Here is a 24,243-nt window from a genome sequence, read left to right as displayed (position 1 = left end):
CATTCTTCTGATATTATTAATAGCATCAGGTTCAGGGTTCATCTTGCTGTGAGGGTTCCAAGTAACACCCCCAACGAAAGAAGACTTCGAGGCTAGAAGTTCCTCAAAGTTCAATTTTATTAGAGATGTCATATTGGCACATAAGGGAAAACCCGAATCTGAAAGCTTCCTGGTTTTCCACACCCAAAAGAAAGTCAAAGTCCTTTCCCCTGTACCCACATGTCCATCACATGGTCCAATCAATCCACCGTCACAACTGGAGATGCCTCCTAATCACACCACTTGAGGTGCAGGCTGAACGTCCTTGACTCCCAGAAAAAAGAATATTGTTATGGCTAGATATCTCTACAACTCCATGCAATCCCCCCTCCCAGTTTCCCACAGCACTAAGCCCTGAAGAGCCAAAGAAAAAGATGGCCTCCAGGGCTGACACTTGTCTTCTGCCAACCTTTTTTTTAAATACCTTAGATCAGGGGTGTCAGATTCAAGGCCTGTGGGCCAAATTAGGCTTGCGGGGTGCTTAGATCTGGCCCACAGGGCCACCCTGGAAACAGCAAAGGACCAGCCTGCAGTGTATCTGCCAGCAAAAACAGAGCTCCTGCAGCCCTCCCAAGCTCTGTTTTTGCTGGCAGAGGGTTGCAGGAGGCCGTCCCAGCCAAAAACAGAGCTTGGAAGCCCGTTTTCGCTGGCAGAGCACTCAGGCCACCACAGGCGCCCTGAAATGAGTGACATCAGGCTGGCCACGCCCCCCCCGGCCATGCCTCCCAAGGTCAAACACAGCCCTGATGCAGTCCTCAATGAAATCGAGTTTGACACCCCTGCCTTAGATTTACCAAGCATGAAAGTTTTCTCCAAAAAAAATTGCTTCCATTCCATGTGATGTGCCCAAAATATGTAAGACTTATCATTTTTTATTAGTGCTTTCAGTGAGCTGTCTGTTCTTACTTTAACTAGACTGGAATTTTTTGGTCTGCTTACTATCTGTGATTATTGATTACTGATGTAGAAATCCATAAAGAAACAAAATCCAGTGTGGTGAAAGTATTACTTGACTGAATGTTATTGAAAGAAAAGCATAGCCATGAAGATAATAGGAAGAAACCTAACTTTTGTATTACAATATATTAGATCAATGATGATGCAATATTTTGAGATCACTGTAATTTCATCAAGTTTCTGGCTTTTTTATCTCATGAAAAATACTACTACAACATTCAGTATCACATTTCTAGAGATAACAATATCAGAACTCACTAAATCAGACTTTTTTTCTTTTAAAAAAATTCATCCTTCCATTCACCACCCTTAAATAGATAATCTTAGCCTATTTTACTTCTGTCTAGTATATCTAGTGCACTATTTAAAATTATGTCAATTTTTAGAAGAATTGTTTCTTTTTCTTTTTAAAAATTAAATAGGGTTATAAATTGAAAAAAAAAATTGAAGGACTATATTTCTTGACTTACTTCATCTGACGTCCTAAGAGAGGAGTCCTCACTACATTCTGAAATTATGACACTGGGGGGTGGAATCTCTGGCCACACTCCATTTTTGGACTCTGACCGAAGAGACCTCATGGCTTCAGTATCAAATCAGAACTTTCATTTTTACCACCCCGCAGCCTACTTTTTGATACCATCTAGCCAGATGCTGTAGGTGGGAGGAGTAGTCAAGTGAGGATTTAGTTTAGAGTCTTTACATAGTCATAAGCCATTGAAGTCCAACTCCCCACCCCCACTCCTTGGTTGCCATTGAACCTTTCCTATTTTTAGCCAGGTACAAACTGTTAGTCTGAGAAGATTCCTGTGCAAAAGCTTCAGCAATACAACTGTAATTTTGAACCCTTTTCTTGTAGACCTGGTTGTTTGCATCTGACACAGAACTGGAGATCAGAAAAGTGTAAATAGTTTTTGTGGCTTGGGGGTTAGAGAAATACAACTTTATGAAAAGGACCAATACTTTTTTCATTAAAAAAGTGAAAAATCCACTGCAACTTTACTAACACCTTTAGCTGTACTAATATCTAATAACCAAGAGATACAATGTACAATTCTAAGAAAATCCTGTATCAGTTCATCTTATCCGACATTCATTTGATATGTCAAATGCTATTTATGTCAGTAGAATTGATCTGGACTCATTTAAGCTCATTATCAAGCTGCTAAATGATTATTTCAACATATAGCATACTGTATATATGATCCTATGATCTACAGTTTTTGCTACAAGATTTTAGGCAGAAGATTCGAAGGAGGCTAGGAGAAGGATGAGGAAAGTGACATCTAGATAAACTGATATGCAAGAATTTTATATATAAAAATGTTAAATGCAAATTCAGGACTTCATATAAAGCAATATAGATTAATTTCATCAAGTGATTTGCAAGAGATTATTATTTTGCAATTGATCACAAATTGAAAAAGAATTTATTCAAATTAAATACTTTCTAGGCTAGCCGTTACTGAACTTGTTTCCTTCATTCTCTTCTTTTTTACTTTTGTAATTGATCCTGGTTGACAAACAAGGAAATAAATACATGAAGAAGCAGGTTAAGGTTTTGCTCATGTTGGATATACAAGGGATATAACGAAGGGAGTATGTGAACATGTGCATGTCTAATTAAACTAAATGCAGTGTATAACTTTCCCAGATCATTTGTTCACACCATCCTCCAATGAGGAGCAATTTCTTTCTTTCCTGGTGTTGCATAGACAGAAAGTATTCCTATCCACCCATTCAGTTACTTAGAAATATTTTCAGCTGCCTAGCATTTAAACTATGGGCTGACTGGATTGAGATTTACTGTGTATGAGAGAGGCTTGCTAGTCTTGTGGTACTTTGGAGTTCTTCCTTGCTGTAATGGGCATTCTTCTAGACCTGACTTGGGGGGAAAGGATGATTACAAATTCTGTTGCATTCATTCATTCATTCATTCATTCATTCATTCATTCACTCATTCACTCACTATTTATATATTTATTTATTTAAACAAACATATTTTGTTTGTTTGTTTGTTTGTTTGTTTGTTTGTTTGTTTGTTTAAACTCAGGATATCCAACACACCTTCCAATTTTTCCCAGAACAACAATCCTTTGAGGGTCAAAGTCACCCAGCTGGCTTTCCTGGCTAAGATAGAGCCTGAACTCAGTCTCTTGCTTTCTAGCCTTTAACTACTAGACCAAACTGTCTCTCTGCAGCCTCCGTGATATGCATGCTGACTGCTAATGTCCTTTTAACACAGGAGAATTTCATTGCAACAGTTGTTTGAGTCCCTGTTTCATTTATCCTTCCATATAGAATCACCAGCCCATGAGAAAAATAGTCATAATTTTCAGTCCTTAATATTTTATGGGTCAGGCTGGAAATGCTAGGTACATAATTGGGACAAAGACTTTAGCTAGTGATCACCAGTATGGAACTTCTTCATGCCAGTCATCTGTCATTCTGATTATTTCTCAACATTGGTTTAGGCTTTTCTGGAAGAGCTCTAAACCTGTGTCCTAAATAACTCAGCTGATAGATTGGTGGAGTAGAGAGAGGGAGCACAATATGTTTTCATCTCACTTTACTCCATGCCTCTCTTCTGCTTCACCAACCTGTCAGCTAGACTATTTTATATATTTATTTATCAGATTTATATAGATGTCCCTCTCATAAATTGACTCTGGGCCAAGTGGCAAGTCTTTAGGGTTTAGTATTACCCCTGTGGTCTAGTATGTTAGCCAAACCCAAATTGATTGTTAACTGATGGTTAAACAACAATTACTCATTCAGCACAAAGCAAGATTCACAAAACACTATCCAGCATCTAGAAGTAGCGTCTAAGTGAGTACTTTAACTATACTGTAGTTAATGCTAAGCAACAATTACTATAACGGGCAAGCATGGTGAATGAATTATACAAACTGTAATTAAGAACACTTTTACTTTTTGCCATAAGTGATAAGCTTTTTGGTTTAATTGCTGTCTCATCTGGCAATTCATTTGTAAATGTATCTGACAGTTTCTTTCAGCTTAAATACTGAGAACAGAATTCTGGATTTCAAATGTGAAGACTATCTCAGCTCAATCTTTTCAGACCCAATCAAAAGAAAACCTGCAGCAATGTTAGAGAAAAATGCTAGCATTCAATGGCAATTTTGTTCATGTTTCTTGGAAAAAGTATCTGTATAAACTTAACTAATATCTTTTTTTAAAAAAATTGTGCTAGAAACAAATAGTCTAGAAGTGCGAGAATCATCAATATTAATGGCTTTTAGGTTAGTTTAGGGAAGTTATTAATTGGGCTTTGGAATTCTGTGATTTTTTGTTCAGTCTAGACATTTGGTTGAGTAATCTTTTTAAATTCCATTTAAAAGGTTAAGGAACTTTGGCTTAATCACCAAAATAACAAATTTGTTAAGAGAAATCATTTGGGTCTAAATATATGCCATTACTTTACTTCGGCATGAGAAGTGAAAAGAATGGGTTGAGAGAAAACATAAGATGGCAAATTATCTTTTTGCAATTTCAGATTAGAATTTTGTTGATATTTACTTTTTACAAAAGTAAAAAGACCATTGGGTAGTGTTTGCAATTAAATGACATTGTAAGTGTGTTAAAAGATAACAGGAACAGCATTTTAAAATACTTGTGGGAGAATTATGGAGTGTATTGTCTGAATGAATATGGATCGATGGATGGATCAATGAATGGATAAATAGATACATAATCTGCCCACTTCCTCCAATGATACAGCTGCTAAATATATGACTTACCAATGAATTATAAAGCTGTAAATATAATCCCTGACAATTTCATCTAATTGTTAAGGCACCAGACTAGAAATCAGACTGTAAATTCTAGTCCTGACATAGGCATGAAAACCAGCTGAGGAGAAAAGCACCTTTGAACCTTCTCAGCTTCCCCCCACCCCCCAAAGATGCAAGATAATGAAATATATGATCAAGTTTATTAGCACTCCATAACAATGTTATCTAAAGCATTTCACACTTCTGAAGAGGCTCTGTGAACTACTTGATGGGCCACCTTAGGTCCATACATGTGAGGGTCCCGTCCCTTGAGGTGAAAAATAGCTTGGGAGTTACTTATTTTAAGTAGTCCTTGAACATTCCTCCTTCATCTAGACTTACCTCATTATAGCAAGTAGATGGTTGGGTTGGGTGGGAGGTTGCAAAGTAAGTTCTCTGATGAGACAAAAAAGAGGACAAGATTCAGGATTGTAGTATTCTGATTCAGGATTGAAGAATTCAGATAAAGATACTGAACTTCAGTACCATGGAGAGCAATTTACAAGGAACTACCTATTGTAACAGGAGCTTCAGGGAGAAACTTGCAATTTAACAGTTTGCCTATGAGAATCCTTCTGAGAATACCATGTCTTCAATATTTTATCAGGCTTTTAAATGGATATTATCTTCCTTTGTGTTGATTGGCTTCCATAGGGACAGAAATGGGCATAAAAATCAGAAAAAACAGGAATCTGTTTGGGGGAATAGAATGTTGTAAGAGAAGCTTTAGAACTGCTGTAACATTTGTGATAAGTGGGATCCTAATAAATTTTCTATAAGGTAAAACTTACTTAGAAAGTCTCATTTTCTTTCACAATGATTTTTTTTAAAAAAATGGATGTCTATAAATATACGTGTTAATTGACAATCTTAGTTTAATTTGGAAAGAAAGAAAATAGGCAAAGTCTAAATAAAGTAAAATTACAATTGACTTTTCCAATTCACCATTTAAGTCATTGAAAGTGAGCATTACATGTTGAGAACCTTACTTTTTAATTACTTCTTGCATGATTAAAAAAAAAACAGCTGCAATACCTTTTCCCTGAATATTGGATGCATTGCACTATTTGAGAATTTGCAGGATAGGATTCTTCCTTCAGAAGTTTTCAGATTTGCAAAAAAGAGGAATGCAGAAATTGTGAACTTTAAGTTTCATTTTTCCCAGCCAACAAAAGAAAAGAAATGAATAAAAGAGTTTTAAGGTTATTACATGGTATCATAGAATGCCAATATTAAACAAGGTTTGATAGGGAATGCAATTGTGATGGCTATAAATATGATAAGATGTACTGTTTGTTGGTATTGTTGACATTAGAGTTGGAATACAAGATTAAAAGTTCTAAAGGCAGATTTAAATGAATATGATAATGTATTCAGGTCCTTCCTTCCTTCCTTCCTTCCTTCCTTCCTTCCTTCCTTCCTTCCTTCCTTCCTTCCCCCTCCAAAATTATATAATCCCAATACATTGGCCAAATTGGGGAAACAGAAAGATCCTAATTGAGAATGTGATTTACGGACAATTACAGATGATATTGCAAGACATATGACTAGATATTCTATAGCTCCCTCTATCTCTTCCCCTGTCATATATTTGTTTTGATTAACAACTGTTAAGAAACCAAATTAATTTGGTTGAGGCCCAAGAAATGCAGATAATTATTTTGTCTCATATCATTTCCTATGTCTAAATAATTAGTGGTCTTTGGAAAAAAAATATGTTCAGCATGGAAACCAGCAAACTTTGTTCCATGGAACAAACAGTATTTCCTGCAATGATGGTAAGATAATGGTATAAATGAAAAATAATATACTTTTCCTCAGCACTCCAGTTGAATAGCTTGAATAGCCTATATAAAATGTTCAATCGATTTTGTTTCAGATAAACAATTCAGACAAAACAGTGTGTGAAGTCAAAAACGTACAGAACAAAATAAAACACCACTTTAATGCAGCAACTTAGTACCAAAGTGACAAGAAGAAATTCAGCAAATGATGTTTTCCCAGTTTCTGCAAATGAAAAAAAGTTAGACATCAGAGATTCAGTTCAAAATCCCTACTTCTATCTGAACCCTAGATAGCCTTATAATCCGATGCCATTGCCCCCACCCTGTCATCCATAATTAGGATAAGCCAGGGGAAAAAAGAAACACCAGAACATAAAACTCATTTAAAAAATTAACTTAAAACTATATTCCTGTGGTGGTTCAGGCCATAGGTTAATCTTGTTCAACATTCTATCGCAGTGGTCCCCAACCTTTTTAACGCCGCGGCCCGCTGAGCGCGCACAGGGGTGGGGCCACGGCCCAGGAGCTTTTGCGCACGGCCCAGTGCGCAAAAGCGGCCGGGGGACATGAACGCTGCAGCACAAAGGCTCCTGGGCCGTGCGCTGCAGCGTTCATGTCCCCCGGCCGCTGCGCAGCCCGGTGCCAGGTACTCCACGGCCCGGCACCGGTCCGCGGACCAGGGGTTGGGGACCACTGTTCTATCGTATATGATACAAATAGAACAGGATAGAATAACAGAGTTGGAAGGGATTTTGGAGGTCTTCTAGTCCAACCCCCTGACCAGGCAGGAAACCCTACACCACTTCAGACAAATGGTTATCCAACATCTTAAAAATTTCCAGTGTTGGAGCATTCACAACTTCTGCAGGCAAGTTGTTCCACTGATTAATTGTTCTAACTGTCAGGAAATTTCTACTTAGTTCTAAATTGCTTCTCTCCTTGATTAGTTTCCACCCATTGCTTCTTGTTCTTCCCTCAGGTGTTTTGGAGAATAGTTTGACTCCGTCTTCTTTGTGGCAACCCCTGAGATATTGGAACACTGCTATCATGTTTCCCTAGTCCTTCTTTTCATTAAACTAGACATCCCCAGTTCCTGCAACCGTTCTTCATATGTTTTAGCCTCCAGTCCCCTAATCATCTTTGTTGCTCTTCTCTGCACTTTCTAGAGTCTCAACATCTAGATTAGTTGAATGTCATGGTGGTTCTGGAAATCCCAGATCTAGGTTGGAGAATAATACTCCCATTTTCCAGCAATTAAGGTCAACATATGAGGTTGGTGCTTCCAATTCAGAAATAATAAACAGCCACCATCAGTATTAGTGACTATGACAGCTTGATTCTATCCAGACTCCTTTTAAAACTCTCCAAATTGGCTATGGTGATTACAACTGGTAGAAAATGCACTAAAGCATAAATTAAAGCACAGAAACTAATGTCATTGCTAGAATTATGCCAGCTGGGGGTAATGAGGCTTATAGTCTAACTCATCTGGAGGACATCGGGTTGGAAAAAACTGCAGTCTACTCTACTCGTGTGAGAAGCTAGGTCTTCGGCTCTCCTCGCCCTGTGTCCTTCCAGCACAAAGCACTTTTCTTGCTGCTTTCAGCTCTGTCTCCTGCCTCAATAAGGCGGTAGCTCTTCCTCTGGGTTTTGGCAACAATAAAATGGTAATTTTAGAGAGTCCATTGGGGAGAAAAAATGGGTGCGTGGATCTGGCATGGATCCAAACTGCCCTTTGAGATTCTAGTTAGTAGATCATGTTGTAGTTCTGTGCACTCAGTGAAAGAGTTGATCGCTCCCTCTGCCTATGGAAGCAGAGCTCCTGTCACCGTTTTAAACTATTGTAAAAATCGGGATTTTGATTGTAATGTTTGTTGTTTGGGATGGGGTGGGAAGGATGATGCTTCCTTCTCACAAACTCTGATAGAGAGAAAGGAATAGAATTCAAGACATGTTCAACAGCTGGAAAACTCAATCCATTTCCTTCCCTATAATTCCACTCTCCCCATTTACGCCAAGGAGTAATTTTCGCCCTCAGCACCAACTCCAGACAGTGATGATAATCTGAAGGTTAAAGTGACCAATGCATTAGAAATTCAGATGAGCTCCAAAATATCAAACGCTCCTTTCTATTGTTATTCTAAAAGAGATTTTAAAAAATCCCAAAACCTTTGTACTGTAACTTGTGTCCTGAGCCAGCCAAGGAGCAAAATCTCCACCGATCTGTAACGGTTGTAGTTGACAACAGTAATTTGTAATAATCATCGTTCGGGAAGCTAAACGTGACGAACGGCTTAAGTTACTTTCCTTGCCACTTTCCCTATATTTAAGTTTTACGATTTAAAGCGACGCCGCTAATCAGAATGGAGAGGGAGAGAGAGAGAGAGAGAGACCGTAAGTACTGTAGAAGCTGTATATGAATGGAGGGGGTGGGACTGCAGGTTCCAACTTCAGCCCCTCCTTTCTCGGGAACCAGCCAGTCCCTCTGCAGGGTGTTTGGGCTATTCTGATTCGTTCTCTGGAGTGATCCAATTTGCATCCGGCTCGCCCATTTGTGAATTTGGTTCCCGAAATCCTCGCTTCACTTCACCTGGGCTTCCTAGCTGCCTTGACTTTAATTGAGCAACCCTGAGCATCCTGCTTCCACTTTTTTAAAAAAGAAAAAGAGAAGAAGGAGAAGAAGAGAAAAAGGGCAGGAAAAAAGAAAAGAGGACAACGGCTCGACTTTGATTTCTCTTGTGTGGATGCTGGACTTTCCTCTCTCTCTTTCTCTCTCTCCTTTTTTTTTTAAACCTTTGCTCCTTCAGTTTGCTCCGTTTGAGTTCCACGGGAAGATCTGGCAGGTACTTTTTTTTCCCAGCTGCGAGACCTCCTCCTCCTCCGCTTGCCGCCCCGCATTCGAGGATAAGGCGGTTCACTTTGTCGAGTGCCTGTCCGTTGCTGTGTGCGTGTGGGCTCCCCGGCGCGTGTCGGTGTGAAAGAGGAGATTAAAAGCATCCCCGCAGTGCCACCTTTGTCCGTGGAGAAGCAACCAAGCCAGCAACTGGAATTGGGATAAGCCGGTGGAGGCGAAATCAAAATCTTTCTAAGGTCTCTGGCTGCATTCCCCTCCCCCACACACACACCTCCAACCAATTTTCTCTCCCTCCCTCCCTCCCTTTCCTTTCTCCAGTTAAAAGTGAGGCGACGGGTAGGGGGAAATCCCTGTGGATCGTGTGAACCTGGAGAGAGAACGCGACAGATGAGAAAATTGGATCCTTCCCTTGCTTAGTATGCGTGGCTCCGCTGGTCCTTCTTAGAAGCTTGCTACGTCTGAAAGGAACCTTACCCCCCCCCCAAAAAAAAAATAATACCCCTCCCCCCCAAAAAACCCTCCCAACCCACCCAAACCAGCTCTTGGGATCTAGCAGCGGTTGACTTCGATTGCTCGGCTGTTTAACCCATTCCTCGCCCGGTCCATTGTGGCGCGCAACTCCCACTTTGGAAGCGACTCTTCCCTTTTTTCCCCCGCCACCCCGCAGCCGAGTAGGATGGGGACTTCGGCATCATGAACCTGACCCTCTTTGCCCGGCTGGAATTTGAACTGCCCGGCCCGTAGGTGCCTCTTTCTTCTTCTTCTTCTTCTTCTTCTTCTTCTTCTTCTTCTTTCCGGCTTTGGCTCAGTGCGCTTGACCATGCGGTGCACTGCTTTGAGAACAGCACCAGGACGCTGTCCCGCGTGGACCCTGTGGATGGGCTCCCTCGTCTGGGGATGTATCGTAAGCTCGGCGCGGAGTTCTTCCGGCGCGGATTTGCCGGCTTCTTCGTCCGCCTCTTCGCAGCTTCAGCAAGAGCATCATTTCCATGGCAGCAAGCACCACTCCGTGCCTATTTCGATCTACCGGTCTCCGGTTTCTTTGCGGGGAGGACACGGTGGGTGCAGCTCACGCTTCCTTTTTCGCGGACCGGCCCGGGGTGGTTTTGCTGGCGCGGGGGGTGGGGGGAAGGGTCCTTGGGGGCTCGGGGAGAAGCCGAAGAGGTGCCCCGGGGAGAAAGAGGGATCGAATCGGAGCCGCGGAGGAAAGGAAGAAACTTTCCCCAGTCTCTTTAAAAGCAGCCCTTAAAGCGGAGGCCCTGCTCGCACCCGGCCAGCGGGGATATTCGCAAAGCCTTGCTTTCCAGCAGTGGGGAGTGCCAGGGAGAGAGCTGCCGGCCACCAGAGGATTTGGGGAGGGGGGGGGTTCTCAGGGGCTGTGTACTCTGGTCCTGGCCCTGGCAGGTGGCCGGGGAGAGATCTCGGTTCCTGTCCCTCCTCCGCCTGCTCGCACCTCTCAGTGGCCGCGGCTTCCTTTGGCCTAGAACTGACCGAAGGAGCCTCCGCGTCGCAGGATGCTTTCGTCCCCGGCTGTGGTTTTCTTACTCTCCGCTACGGTGGGTGAAGGCGGGAAGGGCAGACGGGGAAATAGGGGGGGTGGGGTGGGGGAGAGAAAAGGCGCTGTGCTGTGGCGGTGCCAGATTTTGGGCACCGGAGTGATTGGGAGATAGTCGCCCCCACATTCAAAGCCTATTTTGCTGCCCTCCCAAGATCAGAGTTTCTCTTCCTGGAACTGCCAGACTTCCTCGGGCTTTTCTTCTCTCGACACGAGGAAAAAAAATCGTATTTCATAATCCAGCGGAGTTAGTGCCTCCCGGTAGGTTCTGGAGAGGGCAAAAAACAAGCAAGCAACCCCCCCCCCAAAAAAAAAATCTTCTCAATTACGAAAGAACCGCGTGTGGTTGGGTGGGGAGAGATGGGTGAGGGGGTTAGCATTCCCATAATCACAACGCCTGGTTTGCTTCATCAGGGTGCATTACATAAACTCCCATTAGCTAAGTTTGTACCACATGTTAAAAACCATAAGTCATGGTTTACAAACCACAATGGATATGCTCCATGCAACCTGCTAAACTATAAATAAACCAAATTTTGCCTTAAAGTGTTTTTTGAAGCCAAGCTAAGCAGGGAGAAGCCAATGCAAATCTGAATTTGAATGTAGGAATGCAAGGAGTGGTCTGAAAGGGAAGACATCAAGAAAGCTGGTTATAGTTTTTAACTTTGCTGAGGGGGATTTCTTCTGCCCTGCCCTGCCCAGGACTGGCATGACAAACCATTCCATAGAGTGAAGAGTTTGTTCTAGAGGGAGAGAGGCACCGACTGACTAAAGCCTACCTAAAAGACACAGAAGGGCCAGGTATATGGATTGGAAACTGTAGAAGTGATCCGAAAAATCCATTGGAAATAATTAGGGAGATGAGAAAACCTATTTACGTGACTAGGCTCACTGAGATCAATGCAAGTACAAATAGGGAACAAATAAACTTAGGATATTGAGGGAGAATGAAATGGGTCACAGCATTTGGAAATCTTTCTAGTTTTCTTTTATTAGCATTTTAAAACTTAATTCTGATTTTTACTATTGATTAACACATAGTTGGTCTGAGGCAGAGAAATGACTTAAATTACTCTTACAGTATTGATTTTTAAATGTTATTTTAAATATGCCCTTTAATAATAACTTAATATATTCATTCTTAATCTTGGCACTAGAAATAAGGCTAATAGAAATAGAAGGATGATGTGGAATTGGAGTACCAGTTCTTTGGAGAAGAATGCCAGCCATGCATGATAGGCAGAGATTTTGAGATTGAATGTTAGTCCCAGGATGTAAAATGCCTGCAACAATATTCCTAAGGACTGGAATGATACACTTGGAAGTCCAGCCTCTGGACATTTAGTCTCTTGAAAGGGATGCCACCCAAATCTCAGGGAAATCTAGGGAAATCATTCCATTTATAGTCATTCTACACTCTACATGTTATATTAAATAATATAAAATCATCAATCAAATCAATTTTGTTGTAAATGTTTTTTTTCACTTTTAAATTGTTATAAAGTTCTACGTTTTATATTTCTAGACTGAAATGCAGCTAAGATACCTTTTTATATAGGTAGATATCAGTCAATATTAGTTTTGTGTGTTAAACTTCCAATGTGTTCCTTTAATTAAATTTGAACCTGAATATTCAGCATCAAACATTTGCATAGTGCATCCTTACCAACCTGTTGTCCTCCAGATATGTTGAACCAGAGTTTCCAACCTTTGGGCCAGCATCATTTAGTAGTGTTGGCTGGGAATAAGGGAAATTCTTGTTTAACACATATAGGGGATAACATGTAAAGAAGGCACTCTGATTTAATATACTTAAGTTATAGTGTTCATAAAGTCCCTAGAAGTCATACTTTTTTATACAGCCTTGGAAGACAAGTGCTTTACAAGCTACCTTATTTCTCATTTCCGTATGGGGCACTTGCAAATGAATCTTCTGTATATTTTACCTGCTTTATTTAGGAGTTGGTTGAGGTCCAGGGAACTTGCTGTCATTTAAATAAGATTTTTGTATTATTCTAAGTTTAATATTGGAAATATATTTGAATTTGTTTCTTCCACTCCCACTTGCAAGGATTTTTTTTTATTAATCCACATAAATGATGACTATTATCCATCCTTTCTCTGTTTTATTTGATGTATTATATTGAAGGTCAATAAAACTTTAGTGGAAGCAATTACTACAGATTCCTAGGTGTATCATGGTAGCTTCTTCTTGGGAAATAGAATTAAAACTGTAGGAATTGTGTCTGTATCTGTACTAAGGAGAGAGAAAATAGCTGATCTGAAAATAAAGGATAAAATGAGAGGAAAATATATCAAGGGAGAAGTAGGACAGCCTCCTCCTCCTCCTCCTCCTCCTCCTCCTCCTCCTCCTCCTTCCTTCACCCCCTACATCCGAAATCCAATGGGTTGTGAAGCTGGAAAGGAAAATCAACTGGTACTAGAAGCTACATAAGTAGCTTAGTTTCATTGCTATTTCCTGAACAGAAGAGGCAAAGGAAGGGAAGGGAAGGGAAGGAAGAAGGAAAAGCACTGTCTCAAACCTGGAACATTAGCAACAACTCCTGTTAGAGGCAAATTCTATTCTTCCTTCATAAAGGTTATACTCCTTTCCTAATTGCTGCTAATGTTTAGCGACCTCTAGAGGTATTCTCCCTTCAATCCAATGGAGAGGTATTCACAGGTTGAAAACAAATAGAGGAGATAGAATGCATTGCAGGAAAGCTAAGAAGAAATGAATGATAAGGTGACCCTCCAACTAAGCCAGTTTAGGATTGTTTAGGATGGTTCTTTTTTTTTTTTAACCATTTATCACATATGTGAACAAAAGATATTCCTTCAAGTAACCACAGCAACTCCTAAAATTCAGAACAGCTATGGGAGTTGTAGCCCTATCATACCTACAAAGTACTAAGTTGAAGAATATTGAACTACAGGATAGGAGGAGTCAAAGTCTTTATTTATCAATAAAGGTCATGGTGGAGTTAGTTAAACACAGCTTCTGTCAGCATGTAGAGATGCATGTTTCTTCAGTCTGGTTGTTTGTTAGAAAGCTATAATCAATATAATCAAATCATAACTACAACTTCACCCTCATTCTCAGCCCATATTTTTAGCCTTCAAAAAAAATGTTGATTCAGTCCATTTTTATAGATATGTTGGTATACAATATACAAGATGCACATCCCAACCCAGGATGTTGGACATCCTAGTACTACATGTTTAGGAATCACAAATAGTATAACTTTTCCACTAAAAGAAAAAAAAAAGTTTGGGATAATTGGGATTTCAATGGTTGTAGGGAAGGCAAATTATTATGTCCTTTCTGTGATAAAACACACTCTGTTCCAAAATCTGATTTTGTAAGGTCTGCTTTGCACCTCTCTGTTTAACCTTCCTACATCACTTTTTGGTTTTTCTCCTTTAATCTTGCAAACTCTTTCCTTTCTGATGTTAAATTCCTTGTATTTAAATGGAATTGGATAGTAATTAACTTTCTCTGGTTTAGGCTCATTACCTGGAAGTATTCCAAAATGAGTTTAATGGAGGGGTGAATCAGGACTTCCTCTGAACCCATGGGAGGCTGGAGAAGAACAGTTGAGCAAAACTTTTGCCAGAAACAGACATCCGAGACTAGGAATTGTTACATTCAGATCTCATCATCTTAGTCTTACCAATCGAGACATCTAAGCTTGCACAGAGTAGATATACTGAATGATTGAGTCTAATCTCTGGCAGGAGCAGCACTGTTCAAGTTGATTAATTAAGGTTACTAAATACAGTTTGTGAAAATCCAGAAAACTACTGGATGGTAGGAGAGTTAGTTTCTGCTACATTTTTGCGACCATCTAGACTAGAGGGTCTCTAGACTTTTGTACCCTGGATATAGCAGCCCAGTATTAATCAAGTACATTTCAGGAAGAAAGAAAGAAAAAAAAAAGCGTTGAACCTGGCAGATTTAAGTAAATTTGCTGTTCACTTCTTCTTGCTGGCAACCTGACAGCATTTGCTGTGTAGGGAAGGAAAACAAAATGTGAGTTCTGACAATTCTTTTCCCTTCCTGTTGCCACTTCTTAAAAAAGCAATTGCCTTCAGTTCTTCTCGGACACTTGATTGTGATTTTTGGGAAGAAAAGTAGGACCTCCATCAGTGAATTCAAATCCTTTGACTAGTTTGAGATTTTGCTCATCTCTACAGTACATGTAGATAACTTGGATTGCAGCTCTCTTTGGAAACATCAGAAAAAAAGGGGGACTACAAAGACATCTGGTGTCTTATCAAAACACATGCTTAATTTATACCAGTGTTTCTTTCTATGTTGTACGATAGAGATGCTCAAAACTTGGATGAGTGACAGCTTTGCTGACTCACATTTCAAGAAAGTAGAGTGAAGAGCAGGCTGTCTGTGTTTATACACAGTATAATTTCTTCTTTACAGAAAGAAACATTAAAAAAAAATAAGCCAGTCATGCCATCTTCACAAGGCTAATAGCAAAACTAGGAAGTCGTTGTAGAGCATAGAAACCCATTAAAATAATATTATTTAAAGGTTAAGAGCACCTACTGCCTTGAGTGGCTACATCTATTAGGGTTAAGGTTAGGCAGATCTTCTGATTTTATTCCAAAAAAAAAAAGGCCTTGGCATGCACAGGACTGCAAATGTAGCATCTGTTTGCTGCTTTTTAAAGCACCTCTCTACCACCTGTTTTAGCCACAGCTATTTTAATGAGCTGCAATATTTGCAGTCCCACAGGCCTCAAAATATCATTTTGAAATTATATCTGAAGTACTGCAAAGTTCTAATATGACTTCACAGAATATATTTGCTAACTCTTAAACTTTCCTACTCTGTCCCTTTGTGGTATTTAACCATGGGCTAAGAGAATAACCATACTCCCGATTTATAGCATCAGTCAGATATATCCCTAACATGGCCAAATGTTCATGTTGTCATTGTGATGATATTATAAAGCGTGGACATAGGTAATCTTAAGAATAAAAACTGAAATACCTGGCTAATTATAATGACAAAAATCAAACAACAAATACAGTACATTTCCTTCTAGTATTGTTGCTAAACCCTATCTCAGCCTGAAATGATCTAAATCTGGGAAATTCTGTTAATCTTCCATCTTTATTATAGAAAGTGAGTTTCCCTATGAGTTGTACTTTTCATATAGTCCTGAAAGCAAATATAGACTGAACAAGTCAGAGTCGGGGTGATCTTCAATTCTTGTTCTCATAAGGTCAGTTGGTCTAGGGTATGCTTTCCTCATTTTAAAACAATTATTCATGAAACTTGTATGTTGCTGATTCTCAATGTCACAACAATGAAACACACACACACACACACACACACCTGTTCATATATATTGCCTTTGAGTCAGAATTTATTCCTGGCAACTCCCTGGACAAGTGGTTTTCTTGGAAGTGGTTTGACATTGTCTTCTTCCCAGGGCTAAGAGAACATGACTGGCTCAAGGTCACTCAGTAGGCTTTGTTGCCTAGAATGGGACCAAAACCTATGCTTTCCTGGTTTCTAGCCTGGTGCCTTAACCATTACACCGAACGGGTCCCCATATTTCATATATTGTTAGGGGATATGCAGTATGTGCAAATATTTGGATTTGTTTGCTACACAGATGTAACTCAGCTAACTTTACAAACACAAATTTCACTTTGGGCTTATTCTTTTATTAGTCCAGGAGAAAGATCATAAAATAGTAAGGTAGATGACAAACAAAGGAAAGAAAGAGGTGGCAGAAAGGGGGGAAAATACAATTGCTATTGAAACTATGGAGTCTGTACTCATAACGCTGTTAAAATACAATGTGGGAGGCAGTTGCTAAAAACAGTCATTACTGTCAGGTTGCTCCAGAGACTGTGTGATTTAGCATGTACAGCTGATGTTCATGAGCTGTACTGAATGGGATAAATTGGTAAAGTAGGACAATACTGTCACTGATATGTATAAATGGTACACCTGCCAAAGCACTTTCATATTGTTATAGGATGCAGCACAGGAAGTGGTTTCTTAGCCTGATTTTTTTTTTTAAATCAATAGTTCTGAGGTGACAATCACCACTTTAATTTGTGGCCAGGCAATTTAAAGGAAGTGGCCCAGGGTGTACCAGAACTGGTTGGGGAAATAATCTCTAAACAGTAAATGTGTGTTAGTATTGTAGATAAAAATGTGTAGTAGAATACTTGCATTTCAAGAAGCATGAATTTAGAGGGCAAATTATCATTAGAGTATATGAGGTAGACTTGAAATATTAGTAAAGTACAACAAAGGTGAATTTTCTAGTACTTTTCACTATTTAATCTCCTGATTAGTGGATTAAATAGAATATGTGAACAGAGTGTCGTGTCCAATGCTTTTGTCAAAATAATTTTTAAAAAGCCCTATGTTGTAAGCTCTGACCCTTCAGTAAATGTGTGTATGTGTACACAAAAAGGGCAGAATTCACACTGCAAAAGGATGAAGTTAGTTTGTCCTCATTTGATACTCCCCTCCCATAGCTGATGTCTTTGTATGTGAGAACCAGCACTTCTGGCACAAATAGAGTTTAAGATGGTGCATACATTTTTGGCTTTGCCATCCATACTGTAGCACAATATCTCAGTGGGCATGAACTTTGTCCATGTTACTCAAACCCTATAAAGATATAAACAAACTAACCTTTACAGGGGAGAAACCATCCATCCGATCACGTGTTTTGATTTTCTTCACTTTATATCTTCTAAAGCTGTTTCCTACATCGTATGCATGTTAAGACAAGAACATTTCATTAAAATCTCAGAAACTTCCTTTTTAACATACGTTATGAATAAGCAAATGAAAAACAATATTTTCGTCATCAAGAGTTTCAGAAGTGGATATTTTACAGATTTCTCTATTGTAATTTCAACTTGCTTGTTAGTTTTGATGTGTATGTATGCAGTGTCTGTATGTATGTGGAGATTTTGATGTATATGTGTATGTAGGTATATGAGAACTTACGTTCAAAAGATGGCATGATAAATCCTGCCCCTTGAAAAACAGACATATACACATCCATCATTGCACATTTCTACTTTTTAATGTTAGTTTTTATACTTCATAATTGTCAGAAAGATTTGTATTGTATGTGCACTTGAGTGATATCCCTGGTTTAATAACATGGATCTCAAAAACTTACACTGCTTTTACTTAACAGAAAAAAGCAAGACAAACAAATCCTTTCCTTTTTTACTCTCCTTTGTTTTGTTGAAACAAACAAACAAACAAACAAAAAACATTGCAGTTGTACTGACACAATATTTTTTTTTCCCTTCCGTATTTTATTTTTGTACCTGGCCTGACAAATTCTGAGTAAAATGTTGCATTTGACGTTTCTGATGTAGGAGCTGGCCTTGTACTGGGCTTGCCAGAAGTGTCAGTGTTAATCCAAAAATCACCTTGCTTCCCTGCAGTTTTAACAGCAACCTGTGCCTGTTGAAACAGGGCTGGAGAATTTTACCAACCAGCGTGTTCTGTGTAGAGAGATTTCCTGAATTATGTTTACATTTCTGCAAGGGAGCGAAGCTTAAGACTAAAGCCAAAAAAGTGACAGGGAAAGAAGAAAAAAAAAAAAAGCTTTAATTATGCTTGGTCTATAAGGCGCAGCTAGCATTAGAGGGAACAGAGAAATCAGCATTTGTTATTCTATGTGCATGTTTATGTGCATAACGTGTGAGAATGTGGGCATAATATGCGGTAGATCCATTAAGTATAGAGATATAGCAGTCTTTTCCGCATCTCAAACAGTTTCTAGCCCTGCTTAGCTCCCTGCTAAGTCTGTTTCTCATTTAAAGCTGGTCCCAATGGCTAGCCAGCCCTTCTCTGTGTATCTTCATTGCTAGGGCTAAGCTGTTGAATAATGCATACCTTTGGTTAGCGGATAAACATAAGCCTTTGCTTATGATGAATTAATTAAGTAGGTTTCTTCTTTGCTCCTTTTCAGAGAACAAGGTGCCTGCAGAACACTTGTTTGATACAGCAGGTGGTTAATCAAAGCCCATAACAATGGTTAATGTGTGCGTTGAAACAATATGGATAGTTGGGGAGGAAGAAGCATTATTGTTGAGGCACCTTCAAAGCTAACCTGAAAATGAAAAAGTAAACACATGGTTGCTGCATCTTGTGGTTGGGTAAACCATAAGCAACAGTTTTACATAGTTCTATTATTTCTACCATATCTGAAATGCAAAAATCCAGAGAACCATTAGGTGGGAGCAAAGACTATGTAGCTTTTGTTGATCTCTGGGGTTTTTGTAAACCAGATTCATGTATTTATTTATACAATTTATAGGGCCTCTGCCTCATAGTAATGACTCTGGATGATGATTTGAGGCTCTACTTTAGGGAGAAAATGTTTTACAATAAATCCATGAACACATGGGCATAATAGTATATCTCTGTACTTGTGAGTGTACGTGAGTATTGAATAGAGCAGTGCAGGATTCAAAAATGAGTTTGAGAAGTGCTTTAAACCTCAGAATGAGTTCCATCTTCCTGCTATTCATTAAAGTAGCTTGGTTTTTTAGAAACCTTTTTCAGAAGCCCCCAAAAAAGTGGGACTTTTTTTTTAATAAACAGCAAATTAAAAAGAACACACAAAGATGGAATAACATCGCTTTCATCATCAAGGTGGATCTAGCAACAACAGTTCTTGGGTGCAATGCAATCTATAACCAAATACTATCAATTAGACTTTATAGACAATCCTTTCATATGACAATTATTCAAGTTTATATTCCAACATTGAAGTACTGAAATTGATGAGTTTTACAGTTTGGCTCCATTTGAAATCAAGGCAATTCTTGTGGTTGAATACTGGAAGGCCAAAACTGAAAACATCAAGGCGGAAAATTAGATTGGACTATATGGCATAGAAAACTGAAATGAAACAAAATGGTGTATCAATTACTGCCAATCCAATAATTCTTTCATTGCTAGCATAGTCTTCAAACAATCAAAGTTACACCTAAATAGCTGGACATAACCAGATAAAATACACAGAAGTCAAATTACAGGTAGCCCTCATTTAGCAATGACAATTAGGATTGACAACTAAGTGAAGCAGTTGCTAAATGAAACCATGACTATGCTTACAGTGATATTTTAGCTTTTTTTTTATTTTACAAACCTGAGAAGGTAATAAATGCAAGTATTGTACTCTTATAACTGTGAAAGGTTACTAAATGAGCTAAACAATAAATAAGGGCTACCTATAAGGGCTACCGTAACTATATTATTGGTACAAGATGAAAGATCACAATTATTATTTTTTTTTAAATGTGAATAATTGTGGAACAGATCGTGAACTGCACATATTCAAGTTCCAAGTCAAAGTAAAAAGAAGAAAAGCAATCAGTTTTTATATGTCCCATCCAGCTCCTGCCTACTTAGCAGTTCAAAAACATGCAAATACAAGTAGATAAATACAGTAGGTACCACTTTAGTGGGAAGGTAATGTATTTCATATGCCTTGGTGTTATAATCATGCCATAAAACCACAGAAGTGTTTTAGGACAATGCTGGCTCCCTTGGCTAAGAAATGGAAATGAACACCAACCACTAGAATCAGACATGACTGGACAGAATAAACCTTTACCTTTACCTTTTATATAATTGTGAGTTTATACCCTTTTTATTCCTTTTTATTCCACCAGGCGGGCCTGGCCTAATCTTTTCCCTCTTTTCTTTTTAATATGCAAATTTTAATCTGTTTTTAAATGATTGGGGTGTTTTAATTTGTCTGGGCCAAATTGTTTAATTCGATCTTATCCTGTTTTAAATTTTGTATTTATGTATTTTACTGTTTGGCTGTTCACCGCCCTGAGTCCTTCGGGAGTAGGGCAGTATACAAATCAAATAAAGAGAAAGAGAAAGATACCCACCATTTTCAAGACAAACATCAATAATAGTTCTGAAGTTCTGAACCTTAGTGTGATGACATGAATATGAAACCAGACACAGAAAAACAAGGAAAATCTTCCAAAAACTCCAGAAGGAGGAGTAGATTCAAACCTAAAACTGGTATGCTAAAGGATGCCATAGACAGATAATTGCTGATTCAAAGAAGATGGAATAAAGATGGAAGGAATATACTGAAATTCTATATAGTACAGATGTCAACATCTAAAATACCTTAGCAGATATTCCCAATTTACAAGAACCTCTAGTACTAGAAACTGGAATTAGATCACCACTCTGGTCATAAGCAAGTCAAGAAGGCTAGAAGAATTGATGAAATGTCTGTAGAAATACGATAAAAAACAAAAGAATGTTAAAGGTTTTACACCAAACTCTGCCAACAAGTCTGGAGAACAAAGATTTGAAAAGTGTCCAACAGATGGGGAAAAACCAGACTGCATACCATTGCTAAAGAGATTTAACAGTGTGTGTAAACTTTCATATAATATACTTAAATTCAGATGTTGGCAAAATAATGCTTAGGGTCACCCAATGCAGATTAAAGCCATGTATGGAAAGGGATATGCCAGATGTTCAAATATGCTTTAGAACAAGCTGAGGAATAAAAAGACTATTATTGATTATAGAAAGACTTCTGGTTGTATCAACTATGTCAAAGTGTGGAAGGAGGGAAGATGAGAATCGCAGAACATCTCATTGTCCTCAGAAAAAATCTATACACAGGTCATGAACTAACACAATGGAACAGACTGGCTGCAGGTTGGCAAAGAAGGTAAGGAAAAGATACATATTGAGGGAAGCTGATTGACAGAAGACAAGCATGGTTTTAAAATTGAAAAAGGAAATTGTGTTATGCTGATTCTACTGCTCTGACAGCTGAAAATGCAGTGGATCTGCAAGCTTTGGTAATGAAAATCAAAGAGTCCAGTGACAAAAATGGGATTAAAATTAAATTTAAAAAGACCAAGTGAATGACAACATGTACAGCAAGTCAGCAACCAGTTTTTGGAACTGACAGTGAAGATATTGAAGTGGTGGATAATTTTGCCTTGTCTATGGCACTCTAGCCTATGGCCACTAGTCTATGGCACATTATTTGCTGCTAATTACCATACTTTACTATTGATAGTTAATCCTATAAGACAGAAGTCCCAATAAAAGAGAATATTTGTAGTTCAAGGTTGAAATGAGGGATCCTTGGTGTTCTCTAAGCTTGGTTGATTCCTTGCAGATGTTTCATTACCCAAACTTGGTAACATCAGCAGTGTTGGCTAGCATTGATGGTGTTACCTAGTTTGGCTAATGAAACCTCAGCAAGAAAACAACCAAGCTTAGAGAACACCAAGGATCCCTCATTTCAACCTTGAACTACAAATATTCTCCTTTACTGGGACTTCTGCCTTATAGGATTAACTATCAATAGTAAATTCATTAGCAGTCAAATAACGTGCCATAGACTAGTGTATGGTAAAAACTATTGAAAATATTCAAATGTCATGACATATCTATACCTACAAAGATCAGAATTGTGCAACGATTAAATGATTAACTGTAGGTGAAAATTCAACTTTGAAGAAGCAGGACAGAAACAAAGATTGAGAAAGACCATCCTGGAGAAAATCAAAATGTGCGGTGCATAAGAATCAACATCAATTGATGGTGCATCAAATGACCATCAAACTATATAGAAACATTTATAATAACCTGGATTTATTAAATTTCATTTCATCCAGCTTGATGTCCTCCCATTTCCACAAAACCCAAGTTATACTATCAAGTACAAATACTTGAAATGTACAAATGTCAAGATATGAATGAGAGAATCTTCAGGAAGAGTCATCCTGATTTTGAACAGGAGAGGCAAATCATATTGTCCTCAGAGGTGATAGAAGGCATTAATAATTAGAACTGTCACTGATCTCTGTCATTGTCCCATTAGAAACACTGACCAATTGAACATGATTTCTCAGGTCTTGTTTTCTTTATTGGCAAAATAGAGACAAGATTATAGACCTCCTTTTTACCGAGCCTTCCCATTCACTTGCAAAATTTGAGAGTCTTCCCTGAAAGGCAATTAAATGTGTCACATCGTACTTTTCCTATGGGGTAAGTGTGTGTGTTAAAGGCAGCTTTAAGCAAATGATCTGAAGAGTCTTCAAGACTTTGATCTCTGAACCCAAAGCTTGGCAGAATTTTCTTGATTTTCATTGTGAGGTGTGAGGTAGGTGTGTGTGTGTGTGTGTGTTAGCGATAATTGCCATGTTGTTCTGAAAAGCATTTCTGAAGGAGCACTTGCTGAGTACCAGGAGTGGCTGAATTTATAATTTACTATGGTCTCTTACCAATCTATTCATTTAAACTATTGATTCCCCCTTTGTGCTACAGTGTATTTATTTGTTTAAAATATGGCTTTTATACATTAAAACATAATAGCACATACCTGGGGGTGACTTCTCCCCAACAATGAATTTAATAGAATTTCTGGGACTTGCTGTCAACATTTGAGTATATTGCTATGCTTTAAGTGTAAATTATGATGGTTTTTTTTTTTTTTTGGTCTTTTTACTGAAAAAGTACTGGAAAGCATCTGCCTGTTCTTGTAATATGCAGATGATATATTTTATATCTGGGGTGGAGAATATGTATTAAGGCCGTTCTTTTGCATGGCACATTTAAACGGAAATAGGGTGAGATTTACAATAAAAGCTGTGGTTTATGAATAACAGACTGATCAAGGACAGGGTTGAAGTAAATCAGTTTTAAGGGTATGCTTCAGCATCTGTTCCCTCCCTGTCACACCATTTTGTCTCTTTACTTCCCAGCTGTTGAGGAAAGGGCAGCTAAGCTGACAGGCTCCTCATTGCTAGAATTTGATGGGATGGGGTTTGAATAAATCAGATCATCCTGGAAGATTGGGGAAACGAAGGGAAATAGTTTGTCTATTCCTTTTTCATACTGCAAACCTGTGAGGCAGCAGATTTTTTCCTTTTTATATCTTGATTCTCAACAGGTCATGAATGGATTTTTTTGGTCCATCTCGCAGAAGAGGCTCAGCCAAAGCACTTTATGGCTGATTTTGCAAGGACCATCAAGATGGCTCTATTCTACGAGTTATACTTTAGTCCTCATGTGTCATTAAGAAAGATGATTTTTCAGAGCAGCTGTTTTTCCACTTTTACTGTAACAACGTAATTGTGTTCAGTCCACACTCAGTCGTTGGGTAGTATTATATTAAATGTAACAGCTCTTCTATCTGTCCTCCCAGGAGAAAGAAGCCCTCAATCAATTTGCTTTTGCAA

At 38.8% G+C, this 24,243-nt stretch overlaps 1 protein-coding gene and 1 long non-coding RNA gene across 35 annotated transcripts in view; one reads left to right on the top strand and one right to left on the bottom strand.

Moving 5' to 3' along the window:
- The window catches only part of NRXN3 (neurexin 3), a 1,299,896-nt gene that overhangs the window by 834,623 nt on the left and 441,030 nt on the right, over positions 1–24,243 (top strand). For 3 of the 34 annotated variants that reach the window (XM_087873470.1, XM_087873478.1, XM_087873474.1), the window contains exon 1: positions 10,132–10,486. The exons of the other annotated variants lie outside the window; for them this stretch is intronic. In XM_087873470.1, coding sequence (XP_087729596.1) covers positions 10,249–10,486 — 238 coding nt within the window. In that variant the 5' untranslated portion in view covers positions 10,132–10,248. Of the gene's footprint in view, positions 1–10,131; positions 10,487–24,243 lie in introns of those variants that run through there. 34 annotated transcript variants of the gene reach the window in all.
- On the bottom strand, positions 111–5,847 carry LOC117665879 (uncharacterized). Its single transcript, XR_004591493.2, has 3 exons — positions 5,826–5,847; positions 5,133–5,186; positions 111–303 (listed from the first exon to the last, which is right to left on the bottom strand). It is a non-coding gene; the product is annotated as an uncharacterized LOC117665879 (long non-coding RNA).

This window comes from Pantherophis guttatus, chromosome 1, assembly GCF_059756535.1.
Source record: "Pantherophis guttatus breed Tessera chromosome 1, ASM5975653v1, whole genome shotgun sequence".
In the NCBI taxonomy this organism is placed as follows: Eukaryota; Metazoa; Chordata; class Lepidosauria; order Squamata; family Colubridae; genus Pantherophis; species Pantherophis guttatus.
Note: the sequence above shows the minus strand (reverse complement) of the source record. Positions and strands in the feature narration are given on the sequence as shown.